Source organism: Lutjanus erythropterus, chromosome 5 (assembly GCF_056507025.1).
Source record: "Lutjanus erythropterus isolate fLutEry1 chromosome 5, fLutEry1.hap2, whole genome shotgun sequence".
Taxonomy (NCBI): domain Eukaryota; kingdom Metazoa; phylum Chordata; class Actinopteri; order Lutjaniformes; family Lutjanidae; genus Lutjanus; species Lutjanus erythropterus.
In genome coordinates, this window is record NC_139321.1 from 21,980,545 (window position 1) to 22,003,522 (window position 22,978).

Sequence of the window (22,978 nt, forward strand, 5' to 3'; positions counted from 1 at the left end):
TGCAAACATACAAACAGAGAGAGGTGCACATGTGTGCTTCTTCTTATTTGATAATGTTTAGTTGATTTCATTTACCAAGTCCTTGTGAGGGCAGTATTTCACTTTTTATTTATAAACTCTGTATGCATTGATGAAAGTCATATTTCCTGAGGATATGATAATTGAATTTGTTGAATAATTAATAGTGAATAAATAGTGGTTAAGAAAAAACACAGTATTTGCTCCCTGAGCACAGGGAGCTGCATAATAAATCTAATGGTTAAATACATGTGTGCCAGATAACCTGATTCTCTGAGGTTTACCTATGACGTGGTGAAGGAGAAACAGTAGGGAAGCACCAAGGGCAGTGGGATCAAAGGGGCAGAGGGAGCAGGGAGTGGTAGGTGAGAGTCGGGGAGGAGGGTGGTATGGGTGGAAGCAGTCCACAGCAGTGTTTTAAGAATATTCACTAGATTATTAAAGGGCTCCCACCACATATGCTCTCCAAATTAGCTACTGTATCTACTTCATACTAATGATTTCATCGTAGCACTTTGTGTAGCCATCGGTTGTGTGTGTGTGCACTTGTGAATAACAAGTGTATGTTCTAAGGGAGTGTACTGCACTGTTCATATGTGTGTGAGTAGATGGGGGAAGGGTGTTAGCTGAACATGCTTCAAGGCGAGCCCCCCCTTCCTCTCTCCTTCTGCACAGCTCTCTTGTCTCCATAGCAACGCCATTTCAGGCACAGACATGATGCATGTGTGCAAAACCACACACTCTCACTAATGTGGAAGCCTGTTGGTTTAATTTTCAAAAGGTATCGGATAGTATAAAAAGTAACACTGAATTTTGTTGCCCACTTTCACATTATTTATCTTTCATCTAACTGAACGAATTAGACCATATTGTTGTGACAGGCACAAAACACACACATTAACACCACACAAGCAAATTCAAGCCCACACTGTGCATACCATACCAGGCTGTCCACAATTGCAGTTGGGCTGCTCATGCATTGGTAATGTAGCACTGCAGCAGCATATTCAGTATGACATATCCACTTTAGCAGCAGCGCCTGCTTCTCTTTCCACCCCCACAGCCCCACAGAGAGCCTGACCTTTGCATTCAGCCATGCCCAGCCCACTATACCCTCTTTGGGCTAGGGCTCTGGGGACTACCCCCACTCCTGCAGTCCACACACTATATCCTGCTTCATGTGACGAGATACTGATGTCATTGGGCTGTTTTTGTGTGGAGTTGAGCTGATTACGGCACAAGGGGGCAACCTACTCCTTGTGCATGTTTCCATCCTCACTCAATCCACCTTCTAGCACAACTGTGTTCAGATCTGTTCCTTTTTTATTTTTTTAATTTTGTGTTGATTTTCTGAATAACTGCTGTGATATGGCTCATACAACACTTGACTTTAGACACAGTGTGACTAGAACCACACCCAACTGCAGCAGTACACTAATGGCTTAGATTATCTGATAAAAAGGTAACAAGACTGGAGTAATGTATTAGAAACAGCATGGGGAAGTGTAACTGCAGACGACCAACCCATGTAACAGAAAATGTGAGGGAGGAAGGGAAATGGCACATGGGAGATAAAGAAGTCTAAAAATAGAGCAGGGTGTACTTGTGAGAATGCCCACCCTATAGCTATCATATGACACTGAGATTAAAAAAAATGTTCAGGATCCCCAGCCATATCCATTTACTAGATGACTAGACTCACACATTTACGCACAGAAACAGGTACACATGTACAGTTACACAAAGATATCGTCCATAATGATGATGGATAGATAGATAGACGGATGGATGGATAGATAGGTAGATAGGTAGATGAATGGATGGATGGGAAGAAAAAGAAAGGGGTGGGGGAAGATGAATCACTCCTAGTATTTAATCCAACTGCCACTTAATCATTTATTTCCAAATCTGCGCTCGTCTCCACTGGTTTCTGGAGTAAGTAGGACAGGGGCGGGTCCAGGAAAACATGAGCCGGAACAAGATGAAAACCAGGACACAGCAATATGGAGCATGCCCAAACACACACATGCACATACCCCTGAGATAAAACTAGAAGCACACCAACACAGTGTTCACTCATTTGGAAAGTAATTGCACAATGCCCAAATATCACATAATTAGTTACTCTACTGTAAAACAACAGGCAGGAGAAGCAGCATGCTCTTGTTGCTGAAGTGATTGTTCTTTTTGTTGTTGTCACAAAATGTCACTGCCCAGTGAAGGGGATAGGACAGCAGAATTTAGATCTTAACTCAGTATATGTAGTCACTCTACATGTCCAGTAAATTTTCTATACTGTCCTTTGCCTGGTTTGTTACAATTTTACACTTAAGTTGATGTTTAACCCCTTCTATCAGTGCACTCACACTAGCTGTTGGCTAGCTGTTGTTTACAGTAAATATAAGGTCGCTGGTTTCCAGTCTGGGGGTCCTGAATTCCACTGTGGGTTGTCAAAGCTTCATGGGGTGTCACAAGAATGAAAGTTAAAAAAAAGACAAAAAGACAAACAAAAAACAGTAGGCTCATATGTCAGCATTACTTTAAAAAACTCACAAGATAACAGAACACACACTATTATGTCTGAATAAAAGCTGCATTCACAGAGCCATCACTCACAGCCTCCTCCTGCATTAGCAAAGGACACAGTTAAAACAACCAAAGAGCTAATAGAACAATGGTCAACCATCAAGCAGGGGAAGAAAACACTGAATTTGTACAAAAATAAAGCATTTTAAGCATGTATGACTGTTAAAAATAAAATAAAAAAGCATAATACAGACATAATTTTATCATAAGCTTCTAAAAATTGTTTGTTTTACATACATGTCGTGCAGTTATTGACTTTGCTATTTGGGTAGTTCCTTAAGGAAACAGGTTGGGAATCATAAAACACAGTTTTAGTCATTACACAAAGTCATCAGAGACAGGGTGTTATTGGACCTGTAAGTACTTATACTGCATGAATCATAGTGTCTCTGTATGGCATTTAAGTGCAGGCAGGAATGATCAAGGTTTGTGTGATTTGGATGTGTTTATGTGTGTAAGAGAGGTGTGAGAGCGAGAAATACATGGTGAGAGAGACAAACCTAAAGTGTGCACACAAATTTCATTCATGTATAGTACACTGTAGCTCAGTGAGAATGTCCTGTCTGACTTATTCGACCAGAAAAGTATAATCCATAAAAAAGGTCTTGATAGAAGAGGCACAGTCGTGGCTCACTTTGCAACAGCAGACCATTAATCAAAACTGTCAATAAAACAGGAGGTACAGCAAGCTTTGGTATCAGCAAAGGTGGCATGGAAATCTGATTGGTTAGCTAGAATCAATGTGACTGCAATGGACACTCTGATTGGCTCAGCACTGTGCCTGGAGACAAAGGCAGGGTCCGATAGAGCTCTGCTTTCACAGGGAGCACCAGTAACTGATTCACTATCGCCCCTCTTGTATCCATGGTGATGCAGATGCAGCCCCTGACAGTGCCACTCCCTGTACCTCCCTCCTCTATACCCCTCTTTATGAAGACCCAGTACATTATGACAAGGACAGGCCATTTATTTTTCCCATATCACAACCACACAAACTCAAAAATCTGGGTTATATTCAACTCAAATGCATATACTTTCCATACTGTGTACTGTTCACTCATTTTATACAAGCATTTCATACAACAGAGAACACAAATGCTCCCTGTATACTCTCTATCTCCGTTATTCCCCTTTTCTCTGCCTCTCACTCACACACAGAAACAGCCAAAACCAAACAATTTTTTTGTCGGATTAAGAATAAATCTAGCTTTATAGTCAGACATGCATAACCTAGATTTGTCAGTCAAACAGTTCACAGGGGAAGGGGACATGGACTGTGTTTGGCTTTAGTTTAATCAGAATGTAAAATGGGACAGGACCCACTCTCTGTTGATCAATTCTGACACAGAAACTCAATAACCATACCAGTCAATACACTACCACACACAGAGTAGAAACATGCTAAATAATTGAATGTATTGACACACAGACACACATCGAGCACAAAGGAAGTGGCAAGTCATTTTCACATTTTCACCACAAGGGGGCGCTTTTTTACCCTTGTCCTTTGTTCTATAGCAGAGCCCACATGCACAGACAGGCACACACTTATGTCAGAGGCAGGCATTGCTATAAAGCATTATATTAGATTAGCACTCTCACACACTCCAAAAATCATATCAGTGGTACAGATACACTAGCAGCCTTGGTGTCTGTCACACATCTCCTCTGCCTACGGAAATTAAAATGTCATCTCTTCCAGATGGGATAGGAAATGTGTATGTATCTAAGAATACCTGCACATTCCTATCCAGCCTGATACATACCAAAACAAAAGAGGCAAAGATGGGGAGATAATTCCATCAGCCAGTATCCGTAATAGAGAAGCTGCATACGTTTTAATTTACAAGGGCAGACTGTGAAGACAGGCAGCTGTAAAGCATAGTTTATGCACACTTCTGTGTCTCATTTAGATTTTCCACACATTGACAAATTGTACATGTATTTATAAATGTAGGATTGTGTAATGTCTATTTTTACTCTCTTATTAGTCATGCAGTACTGAATATGCAGCAGGCAGTGCTGCATGGGAAGTGCATTGCAGGTGCAGGCCTGCTGTGCCAGGGCTTGGCCCATTTCTTTAAATATATAAAAAAAATGTCTGAATAATAGAGGAGAGTGCTGGCCTGCAGAGGATCTGATGTAGCAAACGGCTGAAATGGTTTTGTGAGGTTGCTCCACTTTCCACAGAAAATGAAGATAACTATTTATAAAATAATGACTTGCCTACCAATCATTTAAGTTTGACTTTGGTTGCTTCCGCTCTCCCAGAATAGCAAACACCATCTTCCACTCTCATCAGCATCAAAACTTAAACAGCTACATGGACATCAGCCTAGCATGTGGAGCAACAGAAGCCTTTTTTAATGCAGTGAGGAGATTAAGGATGTAAGGGTGACATGAGTGTGCATTGTAGCTTGCACATGTGTGGTATGCTGGTTAGTGTGTGTGTGCAAAGAGAGAGAGAGAGAGAGGTAGTGGGAGTACACACTCTGCTGCCAGTTCATTAGGTCCACCTGGCTAAAACTAATGCACTCTGATGCAACAACCCTGCAATAAATCCTGATTTCATGACGGTTATAATGTTCATTTTTTGTTTAAACTATTTTAGAGGGGTATTGCTGAACCTTGGTGGTCTTTTTGTCTACTCCATGTAGTGGATGGAGTATATAATATACAAACCTCTCAGTACAATTCAACAGCACCAACAACAAAAACCACCATATGAGCATAAAAAAAAAAAACTAAAAAGCAGCCTGCACATCAGCCTGGAGTGGCATCCTAGCCTGCTGCCTGTGATGTTGCCCTTTCAGAGCTTCTTTTCATGGCATCGTTAAGATGATTCCACCTAATCGCATTAGAGGAGCAACATAGTAGAATTATCACTTTACACACTTTACAGAATCCTTAATCCTGGACAACTGGGAGTATTGACAGTAGTGGCAGAATGCAAAGGAATGCTTTGACATGAATGTCCTAGTTAAAACACCTGAAGGAGCAGTGATATTTTTTCATGATTTTTAAGCATTCGGTGGGACAAGTAATTACTTTCCATACAGTGCACTGAGAGTTAATATACTGGTTTAATAAAGGTAATATTTACTGCAGTTACATTATATTTTACAGATATTTTCCTATTCTACTAGTCAGTGAGTGTATATTTTCTTACACCTCATAGATTAGGTTATATATCTTTGTTCAATAAGAATCACCACCATCACAATTTACTACTCCAGTTCTCAGTTAGAGGACAAAGCAAAGTGAGTTTGGATTAAGACGAACATTAGGGAGTAAACAAGGGCTTAGGGAACAATTATACCCCAGTCTTATCGCAAAGACCCCATTTACAGTGGTCTGTAAACAAGCAGACCAAATTCTGCTTGTTATTTTGGAAGCATGTTTTTTAACGACTTTGTTGTCTCTGCTCAGTTTTTCTCTTCTACTAGCATTAAGCAGATTCTCACTTCATTAACTGTAATGTGATGCTTAGATTATCTAGCCCTCTAGTCTTTACTGTGGACGACTGAGTTTTGGTGTGCATGACAGATTTTATTTTTCTCTTGAAGCATCTGAAAGTGAGCACCCTCATATAAATCATCTTTCAAAATTATAACAAGAAAGCAGGCCAAAAATTGAAAAAAGAAAAAAAAACACCCAAATCTCCTTCTTCTGACCTTCAGAGACACCCTTTATGTTATTATCTTTACATCAGATAATTTCAAATATGATGTGACACGTAGTAGTTTTATTTGTAGAACTCCAAATCCTAACAAAGTTACCTCGGGCACTTCTCACTAAGCCTTGCCTCCAATGCTGCAAATAAACTACATTTATTACCTTTATTGTTATCGTTAAAGGAGGCAGAGGAGTAACTGAACATGGGACACTCTGAGCAAGAGAGACAGAGAGGCCGTTTCTAGCAACTAATGCTAAAGTAGCCTATGGTAACTAACAGAGCAAAAACAGCCTGTAAACCGTTGTAGAATTGGCAAGAAAGTCACTAAACAAGGGAGGGGAGCTATGAGAACTTGAGCTGAACTAGCAGAACTTAAAGAAATTAAGAAAATAGCACAGTTAAGCTGCAGAACAATAATCCACCACTGCTAACACCAAGCATCCTATACCTGTAGGGCAAAAGCCACATGAGATGGGAGACACAGACTCAGAGAGATGAACATGGGCTGCACAATAAAGCACATCGTAATGTCATGCTACCACAATAAACACCCTTACAAGTGAAATACAGCATTGTATTAAATGGATAGTTCACCCAGTCATCATCTGCTCACACTCATGCTGATTGAAGGTAGGCTTTAGTTTTTAAGTCCACAAGACACTGCTGGAATTTAATAGGAAAAACAGCAATGCAGCATCTCCAAAACAATTTAAGTGAATGGTAACCAGTTTTCAAATTGTTTGATATATTTGGCAATGCTGTTTTTCTGTGAAACTCCAGCAGTGTGTTGTGGACTAAAAAACTAAACCTGACCTTCAGTCGGCATGAGGGTGAGTAGATAATGACTGAATTTTCATTTTTGGGTGGAATTATCCCTTTAAGCATGTGTCATACTAGCCCTTACCTTGACATTACCTTGAGAAGTATTATATGCACTTATAGGACCCAAACCAATGGTAAACTGCAGGAAAACTCAACATTCTGAAAGTAAGCAACCTCACACTACTGTAACAAGAAAGTGGAACAAGAATTTAAAGTGCAGCATGAAATAAAAGTTCTCATGCATCTCCAGAAAATACATCGTCCCATGACCTTTAGAGACACTCTTGGTGTTATAATTTATAAATCAGATAATTATAAATATATATATTTTTTACAGGTGGCTATATGACTGCACTTGAGGTTGAGATGCAAAATAATAAAGCACTCATTGTTGATCAGTTAAATTATGTTTATGTACTGCAATACTACATTGCTTCTTGGAAACAGTACGTAATTCTCACTAGTAATTGTGAACAATAATAGTGCAACCCACACATAAACAAACTGAAGCCATAACATAAGGCCCAAGGCTGCACTCCAGGAACCAGCAATTTTTCACCTTTTAATAAGACATAAGACAAGCGCTGTCAATTAGGACTCAATTAACAATACAGAAATAAGCATGTATCATACAGTGCATATGGCCTAAGTTGATCCTAATTACTGAGTGCATAGAGCACTGCATCAAATCAACAAAGGTTAGGGGCAATATTGTAACTCATAGGACTAAAACATAATTTGCTTTATCTCACAGAAATCCTCTTTTTAAATTAAGTATTGAAAATCTGTCCACACTGAAATAATAGTTTTCTTAACCTTAACCCTACAAGAACTCAGCTTTAAAAACTGTAGTGATATATTAATACTAATTAGAGAAAAATATAAATGTGTAGTAACATGACAGAAAGTAGGTCACGTTTTATTGTGTATTTATTTACACACTATCAAAAACCCACACAAATAAACTTATATAGTTTGTACATCTCTGTTTTGTTTTTTATATTCAGCTAGGTTATATACAACAGACGGTTCTCAGGGGTCCTCAGGGGTGACACTTTCTGTGATAAATAAAACCACATTAATTTTAATCCGTAGCTACAGCATGTCAGATAAGTCTGATACTGGGTGGGTGATGTTTTTTTCTCCATTTTTAAATAAAACATCTAGAAGTACAAATCTTATCAAAATGGGGTCCATGGCCTAATTTAGGGTCTTTGACATGAAAAAGTTTGAGAAATATGTCCAATACATAGAATATTTAAGTGTGGACACATGTCAACACATTCATAATGCGAATAGTGAAGTGCCAGTTGAAAAGACTATTTTGACATTATTGAACATAAAACCATGCCATATCACTTTGTCTGACAGTTCTCACTCTGCATATAAAGCAACCATTTACAACTGTGAAAGCCAAGTCAGTTCAACAGCAAATAGCCCAAATAGTCATTCTGGGTTCATGTACAGACAGACAGTGACAGAGAATAGGTTCAGATTCTGTTGCCTTTGGCTCCATCCCTGAGGCTGTGAGGAATCACACTACGGTTTGATAATGTGTCCCATCTCCCCACTTTTGCTGCAGTCATAAGGATGACAGACAGAGGATGGTGCTCTGAAATATTAAGCTCTACTCAGAGCTCCGGTTTCTACAGAAAAAGGAGGTACTGTAGAGAGGAGAGACTCTCTCTGTGGTCAGAAACAGAGAGGAGAAAAGAGGGTACAAGGTGAAATAAAGACTAAAGGACAAAGCTATGTATTCCAGTATCAGTTAGCAATGAAACTAAGAATAACAAACTTAAATGAAAAAGAGAATGAGAAAGAACAAGCAAGAGAGTAAAATAACCCCCAAAAGGTGTCAGCCATTTTCTATCAGCCTGCAGTTACTTAAAGAGACAGGAGGGGGCATAAGAGAGAGTACCAGCCACAGGAAATCAGGATGCGTAGGAGGAGGAGAGGGAGGAAGAAAATCAGAGAAAAAGATTCTTTGTGTAAGGATGAGAACGAGGAGATAGATGATGGATTGAAGAAATAAGATAGCAGAGGAAAAGAAACCAGTAAAAGGTGAAGATGAGAAGGAAAACACACGAGGCTGGAGAAAAGTGGGGTAGTGATAACGGGAACAAAGGCAGAGGAGGAAAGGGAGAGGGAGAGAGGCAGTCGGTGGGAGGAGAGAGTGGGATATGAGTCAGGCTTACAGCATTAACACTCATCTTCCACACCCATGTCTCATTGTTTTATTCATACACTGCACCCACTAGATAAGATGGCGGGAAACGTGGGCTATTTAGCGGTCGACACATGTAAACACATACCCAACTCAAGTGTGTGAGGCCACAGGGCATCACATAACCACATCTGCTTAATATAATGATAGTATAATACCAGCACTAACCATAAATGCTGAACTTCCTGATTTCATCTTTTTATGACAGATGGTTCACCTAAAAATAAACACAGCAGACCAACTTCACAAAATGAAAAGCTACATGTGGGATGAGATGACTCACCCACTGTTCAGAACAGCTCACTGGTTCACCCTCCTGACCAGAGGGAGCCAAATGACGTTCAGACCATTTGAAATATAAAAAGAAATCTGAGGAGATGCTTCAGGTAGTAGCTTTAAACAGTATTTTTTTATTTATTTATTTTTAAAAAGCCTCTCTCTCTGTATAGAATCATTTCATTGTCATGTGATTACACACAGAGTATCAGCACAGTGACTCCCTGTGCAGTCCTAAAGAACCACAGATCAATAAAATGCACTATAGCTTGGTAAAGATGAATGCACACTGACCACATTAACATTTTTAATTAAAAAGGGGCTGTTTTGTAGTAAAATAATCTACCACTGAAGTCAGGTGAAAACATCCATTTTTAAAAAACATTTTAAATAAAGAAAAAGAAAAATGTAATTTATTCTTATGATTTTATCCAGTACAACTACTACCCAAATTAATAATTTATAATGGCTTATAATTAGGTTATTAATTGGGTTGGAAAGACTGTATTAATCCTTGACAAACTGTTACAACACATTAGATTAAAAGGGCAACAGTGACCTGTTGCATGCCAAATAATGAGCCCACATTTATCTGTACTGTTAAGACTCACATCTCATACCTTACTGAGCTTACTCTGTCTCCTCCATCAACCAGCATTTATACTTGTCAGCTCCATCACATATTTGTTAATGAGTTACCAGCATTTAACCAGCTCATCTTAATAGTTTAAATTTAATTTGGCATATCAAATTAACATACCAAATTACCAGATTCAGACACACATACGCTTTTGCAATATTGTTTACCATGAGAATTTAAGTGGGCTGTCAGCAGCCTTTCTAATTATTATCACAGGTACCCTAAATGATAACCTGACTATAAACCACATAGAAATATTTTATAAGATTGCTCTTATTTTAAATTTGTACCATTTATCCTGCCGTTTCTTCATTTTATTGTAAAGCACTTAGAGCTAAACTCCCTGTGTGAATGGTGTTATATAAATAACGTTTTATTTTTATCATATTGTCATTAATTTACAGTCAGACAATCTGGATTGTGTGAGCTGATCTAATTGCTTAAAAAAAAAAAAAAAAAAAAAAAAAATGCTGTACAGTTAAAGAGATGCAGAATCTTCTTAGAGGGTCATGCAACTCTGGAACTAAAGTCAAACATGTTGAAGTCATTTTTTTTTTTTACCTGACAGCACCAATATACTATTTGTATGACACTAATATCACCAGAGGCTTACATAGGCAAGTCATATTAAGTTTGACCAGACCACTTAATGAACTGAATGTGCAACTAATGAGACATATTTGAAAAAATGTGCAAAGCAAAGTAGTTTCTGTATAGGTATTCAGACAGTTTAGTTCTAATTAATACCTAACTGAGCAGGCAGAGTAAGTGATTGTTAGTGTTTCTAAAACATTGTTTTAATCATGATATGGGAAGCAATTAATAAAAAGGATCCAAACTAAATTTGAATAAAATAAAGGTCAACACATAGCTTCAGCAAACTTGTGTTTATAATTTTCTCTGCACATCATATTCCGTCAACTTAGTTTCACTCCATTTTTTCTCCTGATCCTCCATGCCCCATCTATGGTGGCTCTATGCCCTGCAGTTTTTAGAACCACTGATCTAGTCAGTCTCTTGTCTACACACAAATCATAGGAAATAGCCTGTAATTGTCAGTCTGTCCTCTTGACATGAGGACATGACCATGTAAGTAGAAAACTAAAAGTAAAAAGTCAGCAATACAACACAATAATGTGGCTTCATTAAATATGTCCTTAACACACACAAACTTGAGTATACAGCTTAATTGTTGTGAATAACCAAACAGGCAACATTCAGAGAAATAAGAATGCACTAACTAAAACCAAGACTAAGCAACTACCCAAGATGTTTAGTGGGGGCATGAGGCAGGGGCAAATAGCCACGGGGGGAAGTGAAACCCTGCAGTGAGACACTGGATCCCTCTAACAGCCAAGATTTGATCCCATCTCAGAGTGGCCAGAAATAAATACAACATACGCTATTAATCGGACAAGTGTATGGCGATTGTGGCCGTATACTCCATCTACCCCACAGTGAGCAGAGCAGGGATACTGCTGTAAGAAGGCAATCCTCTTACCAAGGCTGCATCCAAAATCAGCTGACTCTGGATTTCCCTCACCCATTCATACATTCTTTCAATCAGACATCACAAGTCTGTTTCTTAATCTCGAGCTCCAGACTCTGGACACTTGTAGGTTAGCAACAGAGTGAACCTAAAGTGGATTTTCAACCAACTGTGTGTCTTAACTAGTTTTCCACTTAATAGCTGGCTGTCTTGCACGCAGCCTTGCACTGACCCCTCAGTCAGTTCAATCCTCTAGGCATGCAGTGATGACCTAAGCACAGCAGCAGCAGATGTTGTGGCTGTATGAGCACTGATGCCAAACAAGAGCAGTGCAGACCTACATCTGTTCTGATCTCTGTTGATTCAGACAAAAAAAGAAATAATTAAACATAGCACAGGGCTAACTGCACTTAACAAAGCTCTTAAGCACTGGTTGTTACGTCAGACAAATAGATATATTGAATGGATATTATTATTGCTGGTAAATGATTACATTAACAGGTCAGAACAGAGTGTTTTTATATAGAGCAAGATAGCACCATCAGCATGATGCAGCACCCTGAGCCAAACTCATATCACCCAGCATGGATTTAAAATGACACATGAAAATAGTGTGAGCAAATGATTTTCATTAGTGCAATGTTGCTAATGCTCATAGAAGTAGAGCTAGTTAACATCCAGGAAAAAGGCCTCAGTGCCTTGATTCAGCTGCAGTGGAGTGATTATAAAATGAGAGTGGCAAGGTCCAATCTATAGGACTCATCCACCCAGCCATGAGTCAATGGACTGAGATGTAATGAAACTGAGGGCTTATATAACCGAGTGGTAGAGAGGGGAGAGGGTCAGACCCACTCACACAATAGTAGGCATGAAAAAGAATGAGACAGCGAGAGTGAGAAAAGTGAGACAAAAATGGAATTGTTGAGATTATTTAAAAGATATTTACCAGCTATCGTTACTACTCGTCTGCTACAATATGAAGGTAACCTGTCCAGACTTGTTGTACAAGCTCACAAATAAAACAAGCATGTCTCTTTATCAACATGGAAGAACCAGGTTTGACCCATATACTTAAGAGCAGTCGCTAGCCTGGGCCAGTTCACATCAAAGCCACACATGGCTCTGAACCAGTCTCGTCATGTTCTAGGACAAATGACAAGAGTGAAAGGAGCTGTGCCAGGGAGTCTTGGCCCACAATGACATTTTTTGGCCCACTGACTCTTGATTTCGCCCTGTCAACCCAGGAGAAAAACACGGTAGTACATCTGCATGTTGTGCCATTACTAGTTAATTTAATGTCATTGTCAAATTGTCATAATCAGAAAAAAGTTTTTTCTTTACTGTATAAGAAAATTAAGTACTTTTAGGTAAAGTCACAAAATGTAAATGCTATAATACTGAGAAATAATAATTGATAATACAGTTAGTTTTACTTCATATAGAGAAAAGACATTTCACTTATTTGTCAAACCCTTCTCTGCTCTACTTTCTACTACCTCAGAGTATAACAACACACAGAGATGTACGAACAGCTTATTGACCATTACTCTATGTGCTGCACTGCAGCAGTCCCTGTCTTTGCTGACATTGACAATAACAACTTGCTGAACACCAAATCACCTGAATGGTCTGCAAAGAGGAAAAGCTGATACACACACACACACACACACACACACACACACACACACACACACACACACACTCACCAGCACAGAAACAGAGATAATAAATTTAGTATCTGCACAGATAATTAAGTATTCTGAGGCAACTGAATAGCATGCAGTTTACGAGGCATAATATAACAAAACCTAAAACAGCAAGTTTTTCTATTAACTTGGAATCAACACAGCACCACTATAATAGCAAACAAACAGGAAGCTGATACACCACTTCCCTTTCTCCATTCACTGAGTCAGATCAGCATAAACATAACATAACTTCTGCATGTTTCAGCATGAAACATAACTTAACAACCTGGTCTTTAAAAAAAATCATCACTGGGTGATGCAGAAAAAAGGCTGTTTCCCACTCTGAATTAAACCAGTATGGGTATATGTTAATGATGTCAAAATAGTGCTAGTAGGACCAAAATAGGACCAAATTGAAAAACATTGCTCTACTACAGTGGCTCTCAAAATTTTTGGAACATGGCCTACTTCAAAAGCTGAAGAAAATCATCTTTATTCAACTTAGTTTCACTTCATATTTTTTCCCCTGGTCATCCATGCCCACAGTTTGAGTTGCCCTGCTCTGGTAAGATAGATCTTCCTGCCGTTGTTTAAGTACTGCACTCAGAGTACTATTGCACTGCCAGACCTAACACACAACACAATCTCTGTCCTGTGTCAGCAGAGGAGAAAAGTCTGGGTAAACAAAAATATCAGGGTTGTATCTTAAACTAGTAATTATGGTCAGTAATCTCCTCTAAGATCGCTTGTTCTCTTCTAAAATAGTGTTGAGAAAAAAAGGATACTGATAAACATAATATAGATGGCTAATCACCTTCCTCCACAATTCACCTTTCTTAATATTTGAATCATGTTTGGTGCTTGTTTACCAGATTGAATGCCTGTGATAGTTTTATTTTATTTATTTATTTGTTTTTTCTGAGTTGAAACTGCAACAAAGATAGGAAAAGAGAGCAGGAAGGAACAAAATCTGTGTAAGTACTGCCTAAGGCGAGCTTTACAGGAGAAATACCTATAAAGATATATCACACACTGAGATAGAAAGCAAAGGAAGAGGCTTAAAGTTTGCAAAGCACAGCAGTAGAGAGAAGGGCACAGATAGAATGAAATCACTTAAACCGGCGGTTTCCAAATAGGGCATGCACCCTTTTCTACATCCTGATCAGGTTTATGCATCCCCAGTCCCCAACACCTTCCAAAATACCAGCAGCATCGCCTATTTATAGCTTTCGCTGTGATGAATGCGGTGCAGTGAGATATTATTAAAGCTACTGCAACAATTTGACTTAAATTGCAATAAAGTCACACATGATCTGCCAGTTGAAGAACAAAGAATGACACATGCGGAGGCTCAGAAACAGATAAGTAGGCTCTCCCACTGATAGAAGACACAGAGAGAGAAAGAAAGAGAGAGATGTGTGAGTAGGCTCAGTAACATAGTAGTAATAATAATACCAAAATTGCCCCATTACACTGCAATTACAGTCTTCCTCTTGCCAAGGGGTACATGCGCCCCACTCACCCCATTAACTGGGAAATCCTGGTTTAAACTAACATCTAGGTGAGAAAAAAAAGAACAGAAATTCATTCAATGTATTGTACAGTATACTGAGCAAGAGAGAATGAGCAGTGAGATACAGAAGCTATTGTTAGTCCCAGTGAACAGCTGTATTACTTATGTAATTACTCACCCAGTCTACTTTCTGACCTGGGTTAACCAGTGCTATTGTTTTGTCAATTTTGTATGTTTCAGTTGTAAACATTTGGTCTGGGATGGAAGATGAAATGTGTTGTGAAGGAAGCTGTTGTGTACAGTTTATAAAGCTGATGGCATAAAATAGATTGCTCAGAAGAAACTGACATCACGAAAAAAGACACATCCCTGTGATATTCTATTTTAAAATCAATTCAGGTCATGTGATTTTTGGCACAGGGCTTTGATTGATATAGTTGTTGTGCAGTGGGTTTGTCTTCCTTTCTGTCTGTGAGTCGTTATATCACCAAGGGGGTATGCTCTCCTTATGCTTTGTTTTCTTGTTCTCTGCATGTCTCTCCCTTCATCCATCCAGCCCCTTTCTGCTGTAAAAATGCCTTCCAATAAGGTGGATTAGTCACATGACAGTATGTGTGATCTGTTCTGTTTGTGTGTGTCTATGAGCCCAAGCATACATGTGTGAAGTGTGAACATAAAGATCGTAGCTGTTTTCGTTGTGCCCTACTGTGTGTGTAAATTAGATTACCATCACTGCCGCTGACCTCAATGTGAGCGGCGCCATGCTCCAACAAAGCTGGAGCAATAAGAGAGAATGTGCCCTACTGACACACAGCAGCACATGCTGCATCCACAGCCACAACCCTACAGGCATGAGGCACAGCAACACAGAGCTAAAGAGCATGCGGCAGAATGAGAGAGGAGGTACGCTACAGAAAGAGAGACTGATAAGGAATAGTACAGACAGAACAGAAATGGGTGGCATATGAAAGAGGAAACGAAGGACAGAGACATAAAAGCGGGAAAAGGAGGCCAAGAGTGGGGTGGGGGAGGGGATAACTGAGAGTGATACCAATATGGAGGGTAAAGAAGGAAAGGGATAGTGTGGAGAGAGAGACGCTACAAAAATAGAGGAAGGAAAAGCAGAAACAAAACAGTGCAGAGGCAGAATTAACACTAACATAGTATGTTTTAAACTATCATAACTATTGTACATATTTTATTATTTTTATTACTCTAGGGTGCCTAACAACATCTAGCAAAGGAGCTGATGATGAAAACTAGCCTTTAGCTAATGTGGGTGCATTTACATTCATTTGAATGTCGATTAATGTTGAGTACCGCAAGGAATGGCATCATCGAAAGTAACACTGATAATGCAGTATCTAAGAAAAACGGGGTGTACAGTTTTATTGGGGGGGGGGGGGGGGGGGATTATCTGAAGTGGGACTGTATGTCAGTGTATTAACTACATTAGATGGAGGTTGGCACACTCTCAGTTTAGAGAAGCAGAGAGGATGATCATGATCAACAGCAAAAAATAATTAGGATCTGTTTAAGTGTGCACTATATTTAGAAAATTTTCACTGTTTTACTTTGCCATCCAGCAGAATTTTCTGTTTGGAAACCATTATAATATATGACAATTATCACTGTCTCCAAAGCAACCAGATTCTTTAAAGAACAAAAAAAAAACAACAACTAATTTTACCTTGTAGAACATGGGAGTTTCTGAATTACCACAGCTTCAATATGTTAGTTTTATTGGCATTTTAAAAGTTTAGTTGAGACTCACCAAAGTCATAAAATAACACATAGTAACTGGTTGAGTCAGCGATAGTCCAAAAACTCTTTTCATAAAATAGCTGCTTGTCTTGTCTGGTTGTTTTGGACTGATATTTGCCTTACATAACAGTGATTTCCTGTCAGAAAAGGCTGTCTGGTAGCAAGGTAAAGCAGTGAAAATATTCTAAATATAGTGTACACTTAATCTGAACATAATCCCAACTACGTCTTTAATGGCTTATGGAGGTGGATGCAGAAAAAGTTAGAAACCAAAGGAAAAAGTGGAATACAGGGAGAAGAGTTTGCCTGGGAGAAAGCTGCCAGCATATTTTGTATAAGTGTGAATGAAGTAGAGCAGCCACATAGAAAATGAGCAATTTTCTCAAGCTGCTGAAACAACAGCACACACAGTGAATACAGGCTTGCTGTAACAGCTGTGTCTTCTCTCTCTGACATTTAGCTTTAACTCTTACCCTCTCGTCCTATGACACTGACTATGGTTTAATGAGGAAAATGCTCTCACCCACTTAACAAAGACAACAGACACACGAAGCACAAGGGCCATTGCACTGTGAATGGTTTTCACTGCAGACACTCAGCATGCAAACACAATTGCACTGATCTGCTGAGCCAACCAAGCAGACAGACAAAGCCACTGGAGCAAGCTGCCACACCCCCGCCACACAGAGTGCACAGAGGGAAGATATGCAGTTAGACATGCTGTATTCAGTGTACACTGTTCTGTTGTGCAACAATGTTTACATAAAAACATCCATAATGCACATTTAAAAATCTAGTTGCTAACTTCAAACATAAAGCAGTGATTCATCAGTGGACTAAGCCACATCCTGTGTGCTTGCACTCTGAATGCAGCTCATGACCCTACTTGCAATTCATCCACTGCTCTTCTCTCATCTGTTTTTTTTTTCCTCTCCCCAAAATGCCACGGCAAAGTAACAAAAGTTCAGCAATATAAAAGTCAGTAACTGACACCTCTTTTTCATAGAGAACCAGTTCACATTGAAACAGGACACAACCAACGTGATCCATTGACACCACCCTGCACTTTTTAGGTTTAACGAGATGCGCTCATTTTTAATCACATCAATAAATCTTTTCTGGGCATCTGCTGTCCAGGCACAGCTTGGCACTGCTGCTGTATTACAAAACACATGATGCCTCACACACGGTTATCTCACACTGAAACATGTGCACATCAAATATGCATGCACACATACAAACAAAGGGACAGTCATTGCCATCCAGTAGAGCACTGAATAAAGCTAGACAGAGGAACTGCTGAGACTGTGTGTTTAGTGTCTCCTTCGTGAAGCTCAGCTGCTGCCTTACTCTGAACTGATCATTTCCCTTCCTGCAGTCATATTCCACTCTGGCCCACTGCTTCATTTAATATGCCACTCAGTGGGTCAAAATATGCCATCAGCTTTTCAACAAACACATATTTAATGACAGTTTGCAATACATGTAATTTTTCTAGGTAGGAAATCTAAGGTTGACCCAGTTATTTGAGAGAAAAGATTATCCACATACTATAAAATATCTAATTAGAAGCTCAACTATTCCCGCCTTGACTATTGCTTTAATATCTGCACCATCTGTTGCCTGATTTACGATGGAGATTTCTCTGATATAATCCATGTGTTTCTATCTAAGTAAACCCATTTCCATTAAATATTGTGAGGTGTCTATAGATGAGCCATACAAAAGCCACTTCCCCTCCCCCCTCCTCTACTGCTCTCTCTATCCCTCCTCCCTCCTCCATCCTCTTCCGCGGCTGTTGCTAAGACCGCTGAGCGGATGCTAGTCTGTGAGACCAGTAGACTCAGAGAGGTGGATCTCCTCGTGTGTTGCTATGGGCAACGCACAGTGTTCAAGAGAGAATCAGTGCAGAAGCCAAGCATGCAGACTTTCACACATGTGATAAAATATGACCTATTTTTTAGTCAGTCAAAAGGGATCATCTGCACATAAGCTACTGTGCATAGTATATCTATACACAAACTGCATACTCTCTTTTGCATCAGTGCCTTGTATTTTTCAAGCCCAAAGCACAAAAAGCCATTCAAATGAAAACAGTAAAAATATATTGCTTGCTGCTTTGCAGTCCTCTAGTGAATGAAGATCGCTGCTGAAGCAAAGTGCCCTAAACCCACCTGACTGCCTGTACATTGTGATTCACTGCACACCAGCCGCAGGCTCTTTCTCCCTCCCCTCTCTGTCGTGGCTGCAGCCATTCATGGCCCACTGAATCACCTCAACAACATTAGCAAGCACAGACCTCAAGTAACTCTGCCAGTCGGTCAGTTGCTCTCTTTACACATATGACAATAATAACAGATAGCCACACAGAGCAAAAAAAACAAACAAATATATTAGCAAGCATGTAAAACACAGACACCACGATTTCAGAACTCTCTGAAATCATGGTTAAACAAAACGTAGTATATAGTAACATGTATTTTTCAAATGACTGGCTGGATATTCAGTTACTAAAACCATATTATATCAGATGCCGATGACCTGATGCAGTAGCTCAAAAGATGTAAATGTTAGGGTAAGCTTCAACAGTAGCTGTGGGAACAAGCTTTCCTGTTCATTGTGCGAGCAAATGTGTCTGTGATGGTTATTTTAAGGATAAGCTAACCCAGAGAGCCAGTTCTTACTGAAATAAACCAAACTTTACTTTTAAAATTGACCCTAAGCATTTCCTTATTTGACAAGGTTTAAACACAAGCCAGCCACATGACTATGACACAACTACACAAGCCCTAAAATAGGCATATTTCAGTTTAAATGATTAAGGAATCAAAGCCATTAACAGTCAGGGTCGGTCATTGCACTGAACATAAAGTTCACAGTGGTTTAAATGTCAAATGTGATAAAGCAGTGTGGCTTAACTGTCTAGAGGCATTCAGTTTCTGAAGGAATGTGTTTGCTTTGGATAACATCTTTCACCCTAGAAAGCAATTGTGTTTTCACTGTCACAGGAAATGAATAGATTGATATTATTTTTATGAAGACATGGCCAACACAAACTCAGTATATTTCATGGACTTATTTCTTGGGATGAATTTAATTTTTAACTGCACTGAGACAATGCAGCATTAAGATAAAGCAAACACAGTATACAGACTATAGTCCAATGTGTTGATATGAATCAATTAACACTCTGAACTGAGATAGAACCAACCATACAACCACCTGTAAAATACCAACTTAACTTTGCAGTTTCCTAACAACACAAAACCTCCTAAATTCCCCCACTGATGAATTTTATGTATGTGGTCCATTTCTATCCAGCTTCTCCAAACAGGTCGTGTGATTCAGTACTTGTGGCACACTTAAATGATTAAAATCTGCATCCCGTCTGTCATGACCATTCATACCAGAACTGCTTTGAAATGAAGTGATCTTTCCTACCTCTTCAGAAGTTCGTCTCCTGTCAGGGAGCACTAGTGTATTTGCATGGCTGCCTGGGACTATAGTAGATCCTATACTCATTCTGGGTCCAACTAACATGTACCGTTTGTCTCCAGATCTGTACTGGATGCTGTGACACAGTGTCCCATCATAATTAGTCTCTTGTAGATATTTAGAAGTATAGTCTGTCGATTTGGAGCACTGCATTGCGATCAGCACGATGATACTGATGATAAAAAGTACAGAAACTAATCCCAAAGTTATCATCAGATAAAAAGTCACATTGTCCTCCTCGTCAACTTTAGTTGCACTTTTAACATCAGAAGCAGCAAAAGCCTCTTTGGGCTCCACAACTTTGACAATGACAGTAGCTGTTGCTGAGAGTGAAACGTTCCCATTGTCTTTGACCAGTATGACCAGTTTATGCTCAGCCTCGTCTGTCTCTGTGAATGATCGAAGTGTTCTGATCTGTCCTGTATAGCGGTCCAAACCAAAGAGACTGTGGTCAGTAACTTCCTGCAGTGAGAAGAGTAACCAGCCGTTATATCCTATATCAGCGTCATAAGCTCTGACTTTAGTCACCAAGTGTCCTGCGTTGACATTGCGGGGAATCTCCTCCACACCTTCAGCAGAACCGTTGGAGCTGAGTGGATACAGGATGACTGGAGTGTTGTCGTTCTGATCCAGAATGAAGACGTTGACTGTGACGTTGTTGCTTAGTGACGGAGTTCCAGAATCTGTGGCAACAACTTGGAACTGGAACTTTTTCAGAGTTTCAAAGTCAAAACTTTTTAGCCCCAAAATGTCTCCACTTTCAGAGTTTATGTTGAGAAATGATGTAATCTTTTTTTGTTCATCTCCATTTCTTTCAATGTTGTATGATATGAGAGCATTATCACCCTCATCAGAATCATGAGCACTCACTGAAAATAAAGAGGCTCCAGCAACATTGTTCTCGTTAACATAAAAAGTATACGGACTTGTTGAAAACTCTGGACTGTTATCATTCACATCTGATACAGTGACACTTATTGTCCTTTGAGAGGACAAAGGTTGTTCACCACCATCTTTAGCAACTATTGTCACATCATATATGGACTGATGCTCTCTATCCAGCAGAGATTTAGTGACTATAGAGTACATATTGTCTTGTAAAGACGGTGTTAATGTAAAAGGTACATTCTCACTGATATAACAGATAATCTTTCCATTTACACCTGAATCATTATCATTCACACTAATCAATGCTACTGTTGTTCCAGGTTTGGAGTCCTCGGGAATTGCACTTGAAAAGGATGTCACCTCAATCTCAGGTGCGTTGTCATTTAAGTCCACAATAGTTATTATAACACTTTTTTCTGTTGATAGGGGGACTTGTCCTTTATCAGAAGCTTTAATATCAATTTCATACCTGTCTTTCTCTTCAAAATCTACCAGTCCTTTAACAATAATTTCACCAGTATTAGAATCAACTTCAAAAAGTTTCCGTAATTTATTATTCACATTATTGCCAAATGAATAAACCACCTCCCCATTTAAGCCATCATCTAAATCTGTTGCATTTACTTGCATGATAATTGTGCCAATAGGTGAATTTTCATTAAGCACTGCAGTATATGCGTCTTTGACAAACACTGGCATATTGTCATTTACATCCAAAACATTAACTATAATTCCCATGGTTCCTGACCTAGCAGGCTTCCCTCCATCAACAGCTGTCAGCAGTAATCTATGATTTCTTGCAGTTTCTTTATCCAGCGGTTTATGCAAATACAATACAGGAATTTTCCCATCTTCTCCTCTATCTTTAACCTCCAGGCGAAAATGATCATTTTGACTGAGCTTATACACTTGAATAGAATACATATCGCTGTCTGGATCACGGGCTCCTTGTAGCTGAAATCGTGTTCCGGGTAAAGTAGATTCTGATATCTCTAAATGCGTCTCGTTTTCGAAGAAAGTGGGAGAGTGATCGTTTACATCCAAAACCTCAATGGCGACGTAATGCACCTCTAACGGGTTCTCCAGCACAGTCTTTATGTTGATCGTGCAAGTACTGATCCGTTCGCACACCTCTTCTCTGTCTATTTTTCGCTTAACGTGTAAGATGCCATCATTGTTTAGTTGAAAAAGGGGCTCAGTCGATCCAGAAACGATGCGAAATCCTCTAGCAGTCAAAGCGCTGATATCCAGCCCTAAATCTTTAGCGATATTTCCAACAACAGCACCCACCGTAAGTTCTTCAGGAATAGAGTATCGTAGTTGTGCTGAAGCGAAATTAAAAGTAAGATCCAGAGAAACAATGACAATGACCAGGTGCTCCAACCACGTTCTGCATCCTCGTCGTGCCATATTGGATTTTAAAAAAAAGCGTTTAAAAAGGCTGGAAATAAAAACGTGACTCTACAGAGGTAAATGCGTTTTGAAGAAGAGTAACATATTACCCGGTGTTACAAATATGCAGGTGAATGACAAATAGTTGAAGCCATCGCCCTGAAGCACAAGCGCACCCTGTCGCGAAATAACACCTAACTAATGACGTAGAAGCTTTTCAACCCAGAGTCGTTTACTTTCACAAGCAGTGACACCATGCGAGCTGACCATACAATGCAGATACACTTAAAATGGAAATATTTATGTGACTTTCTTAGTGGTTTCAGTTGCCAGCTGAGGATACAACATAAAAGGAAAATAAAAGAGTTAGACGTGATCTTAATTGGATATTTACCAGTGGTGGAAAGAGGACTGAAACTCAACTGAAAGTATTTCTATTACTTAAATATTACTCAAGTAAAGGTAAAACTACTGGTCCTAAAATACCTAAGCAAAAGTACGAAGCAT

General features: G+C 39.4%; 1 protein-coding gene across 6 annotated transcripts in view; it reads right to left on the bottom strand.

Moving 5' to 3' along the window:
- Window positions 1-22,978, bottom strand: part of LOC146326833 (protocadherin alpha-C2-like) — a 199,833-nt gene that overhangs the window by 122,508 nt on the left and 54,347 nt on the right. Inside the window, exon 1 of one of the 6 annotated variants that reach the window (XM_084719170.1) lies at window positions 20,138-22,555. The exons of the other annotated variants lie outside the window; for them this stretch is intronic. Coding sequence (XP_084575296.1) covers window positions 20,138-22,489 — 2,352 coding nt within the window. The 5' untranslated portion in view covers window positions 22,490-22,555. Of the gene's footprint in view, window positions 1-20,137; window positions 22,556-22,978 lie in introns of those variants that run through there. 6 annotated transcript variants of the gene reach the window in all.